Source organism: Panthera tigris, assembly GCF_018350195.1.
Source record: "Panthera tigris isolate Pti1 chromosome X unlocalized genomic scaffold, P.tigris_Pti1_mat1.1 chrX_random_Un_scaffold_119, whole genome shotgun sequence".
NCBI lineage: Eukaryota > Metazoa > Chordata > Mammalia > Carnivora > Felidae > Panthera > Panthera tigris.
Window position 1 is genome coordinate 57,604 of NW_024962181.1, and position 12,027 is coordinate 69,630.

General features: G+C 59.2%; 1 protein-coding gene and 1 long non-coding RNA gene across 4 annotated transcripts; both read right to left on the minus strand.

Annotated features, from left to right (window-relative positions):
* Window positions 1-5,732: 5,732 nt before the first annotated feature.
* LOC122236293 (melanoma-associated antigen 9-like) lies at window positions 5,733-7,099 on the minus strand. Of its 3 annotated transcripts, none has more exons than XM_042977164.1 (2): window positions 6,111-7,099; window positions 5,733-5,964 (listed from the first exon to the last, which is right to left on the minus strand). In XM_042977164.1, exon 1 carries the CDS (start codon window positions 6,957-6,959, stop codon window positions 6,240-6,242), a length of 720 nt encoding a protein of 239 aa, XP_042833098.1. In that variant the 5' UTR covers window positions 6,960-7,099; the 3' UTR covers window positions 5,733-5,964; window positions 6,111-6,239. The 3 variants fall into 3 exon arrangements, with proteins under 3 accessions (XP_042833098.1, XP_042833096.1, XP_042833097.1); XM_042977162.1 differs by having other exon boundaries at window positions 5,733-5,967; XM_042977163.1 differs by having other exon boundaries at window positions 5,733-5,993.
* A 175-nt stretch (window positions 7,100-7,274) lies between these two features.
* LOC122236297 lies at window positions 7,275-8,680 on the minus strand. Its single transcript, XR_006214375.1, has 3 exons — window positions 8,582-8,680; window positions 7,563-7,665; window positions 7,275-7,406 (listed from the first exon to the last, which is right to left on the minus strand). It is a non-coding gene; the product is annotated as an uncharacterized LOC122236297 (long non-coding RNA).
* Window positions 8,681-12,027: the final 3,347 nt, after the last annotated feature.

Sequence of the window (12,027 nt, forward strand, 5' to 3'; positions counted from 1 at the left end):
CTGTTCCTGTTAGTTAGTTGGTCCTACTCAGATAGGCCGGAACCAATAGTCCTGTTTTCTTGTCCCCTATATCAAGTTGTCTTCAGAGTAGGGTCTCAGTCGGTGGCCCCCCTTTTATTCCTGCCCCTGCAATTCACACTTTGGCCTCTTCCAACTGTTCCTGTTAGTGAGTTGGTCCTGCTCAGATAGGCCCCAACAAAGAGCCCTGTTTTCTTGGCCCCAGGTTACATGGTCCTCAGAGTAGGGCCTTAGTTGGTAGCCCCACTTTAACGCTGCCACCCTGCTTCAAGCTTCTGTCTTCTCCAACTGTTCCTGCTGATTAGTTGGGCCTTGTTAGATAGGCCACAGCAAAGAGTCCTGTTTCCTTGCCCCCTAGGTCTAGTTGTCCTCAGAGCATGGTCTCAGTTGGTAGCCTCCCCTTTTATTCCTAACCCTTCTGCACATGTTCTGCTTGGCTGTCTAACAACTGTTCCTACTGGTGAGCTGGCCCTCCTCAGACAGTCCCAACAAAGAGTCCTGTTTTCTTGATCAAGATCTGTTTTTCCAGATCAAGATGTCCTCAGAGTAGTGTTTCAGTTTGTAGCCCCCCTTTTATTCTCTCTCCCCCACTTCCCACTTTGATCTCTTCCAACTATTCCTGCTGGTTACTTGGTCTTGCTCAGATAGGGCCCAACAAAGAGTCCTCTTTACTTGCCCCCTAGGTCAAGTTGTCCCCAGAGTAAGGTCTTAGTTGTTAGCCCCCTTTTATTCCCGCGCCCCCTACTTCCTGCTTTGGTCTCTTCCAACAGTTCCTGCTGCTTAGTTGGTCCTGCTCAGATAGGCCCCAAAGAAGAGTCCTGTTTTCTTACTCCCTAGGTCGAGTTGTCCTCAGAGTAGGGTCTCAGTTGGTAGCCCTACTTTTATTCCCGCACCCCCCACATTTCCTGCATGGGTCTCTTCCAAATGGTCCTGCTGCTTAGGTGGTCCTGCTCACATAGGCCCCAACTTAGAGTCCTGATTTCTTGTCCCATAGGTCAAGTTGTCCTCAGAGTCGGGTCTCAGCTTTTAGCCCCCCTGTTATAACTGCCCCACCCCCACTTCCCGCTTGCTCTCTTCCAACTGTTCCTGCTGGTTAGCTGGTCCTGCTTAGATAGGCCCCAACCAAGAGTCCTGTTTTCTTGCCCCAGGACAAGTTGTCCTCAGAGTAAGTTCTCAGTTGGTAGTCCCCCTTTTATTCCTGCCCCTCCCTCACTTCTCGCTTTGGTCTCTTCCAACTGCTCCTGTTGGTTAGTTGTTCCTGGTCAGGTAGGCCCCCAACAAAGAGTCCTGTTTCCTTGCCTCCTGAGTCAAGTTGTCCTCAGAGTCGGGTCTCAGTTGGTTGCTCCCCTTTTATTCCCACCCCCCACACACTTCCCTATTTGGTCTCTTCTAACTGTTCCTTCTAGTTAGTTGGTCCTGCTCACCTATGTCCCAACACAGAGTCCTGTTTTCTTGCCCCCTAGGTTAAGTTGCCCTCAGAGTAGGGTCTCAGTTGGTAGCCCCCCCACCCATTCCTGCCCCCCGCCCCACACTTCCTGCTTTGGTCTCGTCCAATTGTTCCTGCTGATGAGTACATCCTGCTCAGATAGGCCCCAACACAGAGTCCTGTTTTTTTGCCCCCAAGTCAAGTTGTCCTCAGAGTAGAGTTGCAGGCAGTAGCCCTGCCTTTATTCCTGCACATCCCAACTTCCCGCTTATGTCTGCTCCAAATGTCCCTGCTGGATCCTTGCTCTGCTTAGGCCCCAACGAAAAGTCCTATTTTCTTGCTGCCTAGATGAAGCTGTCCCCAAGGTAGGGTCTCAGTTGGTACGCCCCCTTTATACTCGCAGCCTCACCCCACACATTTTGCTTTGGTCTTTTCCAAGTATTCCTGCTTGTTAGTTGGTTCTGCTCAGATAGGCCCCAACAAAAAGTCCTATATTCTTGCTCCCTGGTCAAGGAGTCCTCAGAGTAGGGTTTCAGAGGGTACCCCTCTTTTATTCCTGCCTCCTCACTTCCCACTTTGGTCTCTTCCAAATGTCCCTGCCGGTTCATTGTTCCTGCTCAGATAGGGCAAACAAAGAGTTATGTTTTCATGCCCCCTAGGTCAAGTTATGCTCAGAGTAGTGTCTGAGTTTGTACCCTCCTTTTATTCTTGTCCTCCCCCAATTCCCACTTTGATCTCTTCCAACAGTTCCTTCTGGTTAAGTGGACCTGCTCTGATAAGCCCCGACAAAGACTGATTTTCTTCCCCCAGGTCAATTTGTCCTCAGAGTTGGTTTTCAGTTTGTAGCCCCACTTTCATTCCTGCCACCCCCCAACACACACACACACACACACACACACACACACACACTCACTTCCTGCTTTGGTCTCCTCCAAATGTTCCTGATGAGTTGGTTCTGCTCAGATAGGCACCACCAAGAGTCCTGTTTTCCTGCCCCCTATGTCAAATTGTCCTCAGAGTAGTGTCTCACTTGGTAGCACCCCTTTTATTCCTGCCCCTCCCCACTTCCCGCTTTGGTCTCTTGCAACTGTTCCTGCTGGTTAGTTGGTCCTGCTCAGATAGGCCCCAGCAAAGAGTCCTGTTGACTTGCCCCCAGGTCAAGGTGTCCTCAGAGTAGGGTCTCAGTTGGTAGGCCCCCTTTATTGCTTCCACTTGCTGCTTTGGTCTCTTCCAACTGTTCCTTTTGCTTAGATGGTCCGGCTCAGATAGCCCCCAAGAAAGAGTCCTATTTTCTTGCCCCAGGTCAAGGTGTCTTCAAAGTAGGGTTTCAGTGTTTAGTCCCCCTTTGTTCCCTTCCCCCTCTTCCCGCTGTGGTCTCCTCCAACTGTCCCTACTTCTTAGTTGGTCCTGCTCAGATAGACACGCACCAGTAGTCCTGGTTTCTTGCCACCGGGTCAAATTGTGTTCAGGATAGGGTCTCAGATGGTTGCCTTCCCTTTTATTCGTTTCCCCCACTTCCTGCATTGGTCTCTTCAAAATGTTAATGCTGGTTAGTTGCTCCGGCACAGATAGGCCCCAACAAAGAGTCCTTTTTTCTTGCCCCCAGGTTAAGTTCTACTCAGAGAATGGTTTCAGGTGGTTGCCCCCCTTTTATTCCTGCTGCCCCCCGCACAGTTCCTGCTTTGGTCTCTTCCTACTGGTCCTGCTGATTAGGTGTTCCTGCTCAGATAGGCCCCAACAAAGAGTCCTGTTCTCTTGCCCCCAGTTCAAGTTGCCCTCAGAGTAGTTTCTCAGTTGGTAGCCCCCCGTTTATTCCTACCCCCAACAAAGTTCCGCCTCGGTCTCTTCCACCTGCTCCTGCCGGTTAGTTGGTCCTCTTCAAATAGGCCACAACAATGAGTCCTTTTATCTTTCCCCCAGGTCAAGTGGTCCTCAGAGTAGGGTTCCAGTTGGTAGCCCCCGTTTTACTCCAGCCACCCCTCCCCAGCACACACTCCCATCTTTGGTCTCCACCAAATATTCCTGCTGGTTAGTTGGTCCTGCGCATTGAGGCCCGAGCAAAGAGTCCTGTTTTCTTGTCCTCTAGATCAAGTGGTCCTCAGAGTAGGATCCCAGTTGGTAGCCCCCCCCACCCACTTTCTGCTTTGGTCTTTTCCAACTGTTCCATCTGGTTAGTTGGTCCTGCTCAGATAAGCCCCAAAAGAAAGTCCTGTTTTCTTGCCCCCAAGTCACGTTGTCCTCAGAGTTGGTTTTCAGTTGTTAGCTCCCCTTTTATTCATGGTGGCCACACACTTCCCACTTTGGTCTCTTCCAACTGATCCTGCTGGTTAGTTGGTGCTACTCACGTATGCCCTGATAACGCGTCCTGATTTCTTGCCCCTAGGTCACGTTGTCATCAGAGTAGGTCTCAGTTGGTAGCCCGCACGTTCCACACCTCCTCCTCAGGGGCACAGTTGTTCTCCAGGAGGACCACCCCCAAGACCAGCACCAGGAGGCTGGCCGTGGGCATGCCCTGCCTACTGCTTAGCATCCCATCACATATCAGGCCAAGGATGGTGACCAGGAAGAAGGAGTGGTCTCTGGGGTCCACTTCCCTCACGTCAACACCAAAGACTAGCTGCAGATACTCGCAGGCTTGGTGGAAGATCACGGAGACGTGGTCCTGGTCATCTTGGCTGACCGCCGCCAGCATCTCCGCCTGTGTGGTCGGTCGGCTGCTGAGTGCGATACCTGAGGAGCAGGAATGCCACCAGGTCAGCCAGCTTCAGGCTGAATGCGTCTGGGAGCGAGGGCTGGGCTCCTCCTGGGTCCCCTCTGCTGCTGGACCCCTCCTCATCGGGGCTGCTGGGGTCCTCATCGGACTGGCTCCACGGAGCACCTGCCATGTCAGCGGGGGAGGGGCAGGCACTCGGAAGGCTCAGACTGACTCTGTTGAGGGGCCCAGGCTCCCTCTGTCCTCCTTCTGCATCCTCGCCAAGAATGGCCGCAGGACCCAGGCCCTGCCCTCTGCCCACTTGAGGTGTCCCAGCCGCCTCCCCCCGCCCACACACACACACACACACACACCCCGTGGCTGTGAGACTCCGCTGTGGAAGTCCGGCCCGACTTGTCCACCCAAATGCCCATCCTGCCCATGGCCCTTCACAGAAGGACGCGGGTGCCCGAACTCTGGCAGGTTCCTTCTGTGTGTCCTAGGGACCTGAGTCCTTCGGTCCTCCCCCCCCATGTCCCCACCTGGACTCCCTAGCCCGGCCCGTGCCCCTGCCCTTTCTGACCTGGGATCCTGTCCCTCACCCCAAGGTCCTCAGCTCCCTCAAACCCCCGAGGTACAGTTGAGTGGACGCAGCCTGCGGCTGCCCTCTCCAGAAACCCCGGGGCCTCAGCGGGGCCTGAACGCCTCTACCCAGGGTGGGCGGGTGTAGTAGGCCCTACCGCTCTCCCTCAGGTCCAGACACCAGCTCCAGGAAGAGCCTGGGCCCGTCCCTCTGGGGCCCCGAGTCTACCACCCTTAGCCCCGCTGGGAGAAGGGCTCCGCCTGACCACCCTGCCGGGGTCTCTCGGGCTGCCGGCTGGACTGACCTGGATTCCGGGATGGGGGGCCGGCCGTGCTCCCTCACATGTCGACGTGCACGCCTTGCTGCCCGGCCGGGCCCCTTCTCTCTGCCGGCCCGAACCAGGCATCCCAGACCGAGGCCCCCACCTCTGTCACCATCCTTTCCGGGATCCTCACCTTGACTCTGACCGGCTCGGGCCGTGCCCCCGCCCTCTGCACAGCTGAGTCTGTGCGCCTCAGATCCAGGCTCTCACTCCCCGACTTCCTGGAGACAGAGGCAGGGAGCCCACCGCAGCCACTGTCCCCTCCCCGCTACATTGTGATCAGCTGCCCGGAAGGCATCGCACTGAACCGAGATCCCAGGCCAGCCTGGCTCGGGCAGGGCATCTCCACTGCAGGGCTTCCCCCCCCTGGAGCCCCACCGCCTCAGCCTTCTTTCATTTCTTCTGCTCCTCTTAGGGGACCTTTCCCTGCCTTCCCATGGGGACCGCAGCTGCTAGATAGTCACCTATGGGCGAGACGTGTCCTGCCTCTCTCTCCTAGTGTCCTCACTGCCAACACAGGGCCCTTCCGAGAGCGAGCAGAGCTCGGCGAATGTCCGGCCACAAATGTCCCAGTGAGCTGGGGACCTCTGCTCAGATCGAGTGTCTCCTCCTTTCTTGGAGACCCGAGCAAAGGCAGGCACACATCTCTACGTCCCTTGTCCAGAATGACAGACGACAAGGGACGAGAAGCAAGAACGAACATCTTTTACTTCTCCATGGCCTGAAACCATCCGTTTACTGCCAAGGTCTTCACGTTTGCAAGACATCCCTGTCTGTGCCCAGCCCAGGCACCGCGATTCCCTTCTGGATCCCGAACGAGGACGGAAGGGTTCCCGGCTCGTTGCACCAAACGGCAAAACTCTGACTCTCGAACACCTGTGGCGTGGGTGCCACTCCCACGCTGAGCCCGAAGCTCACGAAACCTTCTGTGACAAGGAACAACATCTGAAAACTTCCTCGAGGAAACAAAGATCGATTTCCGAGGCCACGTAGACAGAGAACAAGAACCCACCCAAACGTGCTCTTGGCCCCGCTTTCCCCCAAGCCGCCCTGGCCCTCCACTACTCACAACGCCCAGCGCCCGCTCTGCTCGCACTCGCAGGCGAGAAGTGGCCTGGCTTCGTGCCCCGCAGGAGAAGCTGCTCGACCCCAGGCGGGAACGGGCCCGGCTGCCCCTCGGGCTCAGGCCCGCTCTTCCTCATGGCTCACAGCCTCTTCGGACAGACACGGAGACCCCGGGCTGCCTGCTGTTGACCGCGAGGATGTGCTGCAGCACCTGCGCGCCGCTGGTTTCTGCGTGGGCCCTGGGACCCCACAGGAACTCGTAGCGTGCGGGCTCGCTGCCGGGCACCTGCCGGTACTCCAGGTACCCTTCCTGCACCCAGACTTCGGTCAGCAGCTCCCTGGGCTCCCCATAGAATACGTGCTCCCTGCCGGCATACACCCCCATGACCCCCAGCGCTTCCCACACCGCCTCCTCAGGGGCACGGTCGTCCTCCAGGAGGATCACCCACAGGACCAGCACCAGGAGGCTGGTCTTGGGCATGCCGTCCCTACCACTCGGCGTCCCATCGCAGCTGAGGCCCAGGATGCTGACCAGGACGTAGGAGTGCTCGCGGGGGTCCACTTCCTTCACGTCGACTCCAAAGACCAGCTGCAGATACTCGCAGGCTCGGCGGAAGATCACGGGGAAGCGGTCCCGGTCATCTCGGCTGACCGCCGCCAGCATCTCCGCCCGTGTGGTCGGCTGCTTGGTGCGATACTTGAGGAGCAGCAGCAGCACCAGGCCGGCCACCTTCACGCGGAGCGCATCTGGGAGCGAGGCCTGGGCCCCTGCCGGGGCCCCCCAGGTGCTCGACCCCTCCTCATCGGGGCTGCTGGAGCCCTGGTGGGACTGGCTCCCCGGAGCGCCTGCCATGGCACTGGGGGAGGGGCAGGTGCTCCGAGGGCTCTGGGGAGGACTCGGGGACCGGGCAGCAGCAGATCCCTCCTCCAGGGGGACCAGAATGAGGACAGAGCAGGAGGAGGACAGGGAGGAGGAGGAGGAGGAGGAGGAGGGGGGGGGAGACGGGCCCCCCCTCTCCTCCTCCTCTGCTTTCTCCTCCTCCAACTCCACCTCCTCCTCCAACTCCTCTTCCTCCGACTCTACCTCCTCCACCTCCACCTCCTCCACCTCCTCCTCCACCTCCAACTCCACCTCCTCCACCTCCTCCTCCACCTCCTCCACCTCCTCCTTCTTCAACTCCACCTCCTTGTCCTCAGGCTCTGGCAGCGGTGCATCCCATGGCAGCGGGACCTCTCTTGGCTCCTCCTTAAGCTTGCAGAGCGCACCCCTCTCACCCAGGGGCATGATGGTCGCGAGACCCTGAAGACAGATGAGGGGTGGCTCCTCAGGGGGAGGCCCAGCCCACAGAGCCCCAGCTCCCAGGCCTGAGAGCGGGGCCGCGTGGGGGTTGGGGGCCGAGGGGTCCCCTCTGGGGTGGGATGGGCGAGCCCCCGGCCCCACGCGCGGAGCACGCACCTCGCCTGGACAACCGACTGGCACGCGGCCGCGCCTCCTCTGCTCTGTGACCTCGGGACTCCTGCCTCAGACCAAGGCCTCAACTCCAGAGCTCTCCGAGCCCCTGGAAGACGGAGGGAGGGAGGGAGGGAGGGAGGGACGGACGGAGGGAGGGACGGACGGAGGGAGGGAGAGACGGAGGGAGGGAGAGACGGAGGGAGGGACGGAGGGGGCGCCTCAGGGTCTCAGGGTGGGTGCCGACCGCGTGCACCGCCCCGGGCCCCCACCCCCCACTGCGGCCAGGAGGTTCTGGCCAGGACTCTGGGCGCCCCCCCACCCCGGGAGCCCCCACCCCATCCAGCCTGGACCTGCCCCTTCTGGGCCTCCGCTGACAGCCAGAGCGGACCCGAGCGGCAGGGCAGGCCTCCTGGGCCCTACGTAGGTGTCCTGGGCTGGGAGGCAGCGCCTCCTCTCTCCCCTGCACCCCGGCCAGGGCCCGGGATCCTGCCTCGGCTGACCGGGCTCCAGCCCCGCACACCAAGGCCCTCCCCTCGCCCAGACCCACCGCGGGGGCGGCTTTCCGACGGCGGCCCCGGGGCTGGGGTCCAAGGGGCCTCCGGCCGTCCTCCCGCACGGCTCTCCCGGGGAGCCCCGGGCCCGCTGCCTCCCACCAGAGCCCTCCCGGCCCGGCGAGGTCCGGGCCAAGGCGGCTGGCGTCGCACGAGGCGACCAAGTCCGGGGAGGCCCGGGGCCGATGGCAGGGGCTCACATGGGTTCCTTGGGGTCCCTCAGCCCTGTCCTCTCGTCCCCATCCGGACTCCCTGGGCGGCCTGGGCCTCGGGCTCTGCCGCCTGACGCCGGCTCCTCGCGCGCAACCAGCTCTCGGTCGGGCTGGGACCCAGAGCCCGAGGCCGCCCACGCCTCACGCCCTGGTCACGGTCGTCGTGGTCGCGCCACCCTGCGGCCTCCACCGCCGCCCCCACCGCCGGACTCATTCCCCTCTGGGTCCCGGCTCCCTCGCTCCTCCCTCTGGGCCTCACCTCGAAGCCCACGAGGCTCGGCGCCCTTCCCGCGCCCGACGGGCTTCGAGGCGCAGGCCGGAAGACGCCGACGACGCCGAGGCCCCCTCGCCTCGCCCCGCCCCGCCCCGCCCCGCCCCGCCAGTCTCTTGAGACCCGGATGCGGAAGTCCAGACACCCCGCGGGGCCTCATTCCCACTAGGGGCTTGCCTAGGCTGCCGCTAGGGGTCGCCTTCCGGGCCGGGGCCTCCGTTCTGGGGGCCGGAGTCCCTCCCTTCGTGTTCCCTAGGTGGCCTCCTGTGCACTTGGTGGGTCCCCCGTCCTCCCCAGCTCACCCGTCCGACCCCCGAACCGCCCCCCACTCCCCGGTCCCCGCCCTCTGAGACCCAGATGCCGAAGCCCAGGCTCTAACAGTGTCCCCATCCCGTCTGGGGGCCTACTCGGACTGATTCTGTTGAGGGGTCCAGGCTCTTCCGTCCTCCCTCTGCGTCCTCACCAGGAATCGCCCCAAGATCCAGGCCCTGCTCTCTGGTGACCTGAGGTGTCCCAAACCCCTCTCCCCCCCCCCCCCCCCACCCCGTGTCTCTGAGACCCGGCTGTGGAAATCCGGACAGACTTGCTGCCGCAAGTCCGTACAGGCCCAGGGCCCTTCCATGAAGGACGCAAGGTCGCGAACTCTGGGAGGTCCCCTCTGTGTTTTCTGGGGTCCTGGGTCCCTTGATCCTCCCTCAGGGTCTTTATTTACCTTCACATCGCAGGGTCTGGGAGTCCTCTCTGTGCTGACTTGAGGATTCACACCTCAGAGGAAGCCAAACTGCCTTCCCAGTCCCCAGGTGGAAGTGACAAATACTACATTTGCCCAGACTGTCATGGGGCTTCCCACAGCTGACAGCTAGGTTGGGTTTTTGTTGCTGGTGGAGGTCCCCTCTCTTCCGGAGTCCAGGGCCCCTTCAAGCCTCCCTCAGGACCCTCCCTTTGATTACCGACGGGACCTAGGCCCTCCCTTCTGCTGACCCAAGTGCAGCACCTTTCAGATCAAAGATTTCCTCTCCTTGAGATCTCCCCTCCCTCCAGGAGATCTCAAAGGCGGACACATAGGGCCTTGTATTCCTGGGGACTCCCAAGGCTAATAGCAGATGCGGGGTTGGGCTGAGGACCCTTCTTTTCTGTGATCGAGGGTCCCCTTACTCCTTCAACAGGATATTTTGATTCATGGAAGGTACTGGCACGCCTTTCTCTGCTGATCTGAAGACGTACCCCTCATCCAAGTCTCACTTTCCTGAGACCTGCATCTCTCTTCCCCAGGAGGAAGTCAGGGGCCTCTACATCCTTCTGACATGGGGCCTCTAGTAGATGACCACAGGGACAGGGCTAATCCGGGATCGCTCTCTTCAGGTTTGGGACGTTCCTTCAATGCTCCTTAAAGATCCTCACCTTGGCTTCTGGCATGGCCTTAGGCTCCTCCCTCTGCTGACCTGAGCCCTTCCCCTTCTGGCCAAGGCTTTCATTGCTCTTACACCACTGAGGCAGAATGAAGAGGGGTAGGGGACCTCTCAGCCTGACAGTTCTGCCGGGGTCTCCCAAGCCTGTCATCAAGGTTGGGACTGGATTCTCTGGGCCCTCTGGAGAGGGTGGACCCCCTCAGTCCATAGTCGTGAGTGTCCTCAGCTTCTGGCTCCTTGATTAGATGCTGCCTTGGAAATGCCCCTTCCCTGTTAGATCCAAGTTTTTGCTTAGCTACGATCCTTGCAGAGAATGACTCAGGATCCCATAGTTGATGTTAGTGGCCAGCTGCAGCACCTAAGACTTGTGGTGGGAGGTCAGAGAAGAAGCATCCTTTTTCTATCATGTTTCTTCACCAGCCAGCCAGCCAGCCAGGCTTCGTTTTGTTCGAAAAGATTTATTTTCCGCATGGAAGAAGGTGAGCGGCAGGATTTGGGGAGATCCTGCTGTTACCAGTTATCTAACATTGTATCATTGAGTGCAGTGATTTTCACTTTCTTAACCTTCACCTCTAGTTAAAAAAACATGTATTTTATGTCTCTACCAAGCGTCTACTTAGAATATGGATAACATTTCATGAAAGAGTCTCTACACTTAGTGTGTGTGGATCACTCTGAAACTTCCTATTGTATTCCCAGATCATTGCTTTTTTTTTTTTCTCATCTCTATCATGCTGTTTACTCAGCCAGAGACTTATGTCAGGGATGTATGACCCTTAGATGTGACATGCCCGATTTCTGTGCCTTTAAAGCCCCGGGCATGGCTAGAGGTATTCCACCACAGAGGCACCCCACAGGAAATGGGTTGGAGGAACTCATTCATGCCACCTGCACCCTCAGGTCCCTGAGCTACTGCCATCAGTCTGCTCAGGGCTGTGATGTGTCTGTCTCTTTTGGGAAACCAGCAGCCAGCTGCACATTGGCCATGTTGGGATTGGGGGTGTCCTCCCCTGGGGCCCAGCCAGCAGGCCCCATGTCCGTTGCTACCCACACTACCCAGTCCATCCCGACCCTGGCCTCAGTCTGCATACTTTGGGGTTTTGTCCTCCCGTCTCCCCACGCCCCCCCACCTCACTCCCCAGTGCCGATATTCACTTGCCCTCCTCTTCCCTTGGGAGTCCCCAGACAAGAATCCTCTTTCAGCGTACTTGTGCTTCCTGTAGAGCTGACTAGACAAGCCTGGTGGTCAGTCTCCCAGGGCTTGGTGAATAACAATCATAGCCATGTGACTGTGCGAGAATGCACCTGAGAAGCAGTTATTTGCAAAGAGCTGCTGTGAGGGGTCTCAGCCATGGTCCTGCTCCTCTGAGAAGCCCTCATTCCCCAGCAAAGCCTGCTCTGAACTCCAGCCTCCTTGGCAGGGGTCTGACCTGCAGTCTGGCTGCCACCCACCTGCCCTCCTCTGTGGCAGTTATCGCTGGCAGCTGCCCTAGGTGCTTCATGAGCAAGTAATTGACCTCGCTGCCTGTCCTCAGTCACCGAGCCGAGCCACCCTTGCCAGGTGCCCAGAGGATCTGTGCAAAGTTTCCCCGCGACGCTCCCCACCCCTGTGGGGATGCAGCGAGAGTCCACAGGCCCAGTGGGTGTGTGCTCTGAACTGCTGGCCCGTTGAGTGCCTGACGTCCAGCCTGCCCAGGGAATGAGCCTGCAGGAGAACGCTGGGCCACCCAGCCAGCTGGGATAGAAGGGGACCGGGCTGGGCAGGAGAATGGGACAGCAGGGGCCAAGCATGAACACCAGAGCAGCCTTCAGTTGGCCAAGCTCCTACAGCCACGTGCGAGAGTGATCTTCTCCATCTTTACACCTTCCATCCTAGCCCCCACTTGGCGTCCAGAGCCATGGAATCCATCTAGGACAGATGGTGACCCAAACGGGCTAGGAGAGGCCGTGTTGGCAAGGTGCAGTGTCTGGCATCTTGATGGCATCGTTTTTCCTGGGGTCCCTTCATAAAGGGACATGAAGCAT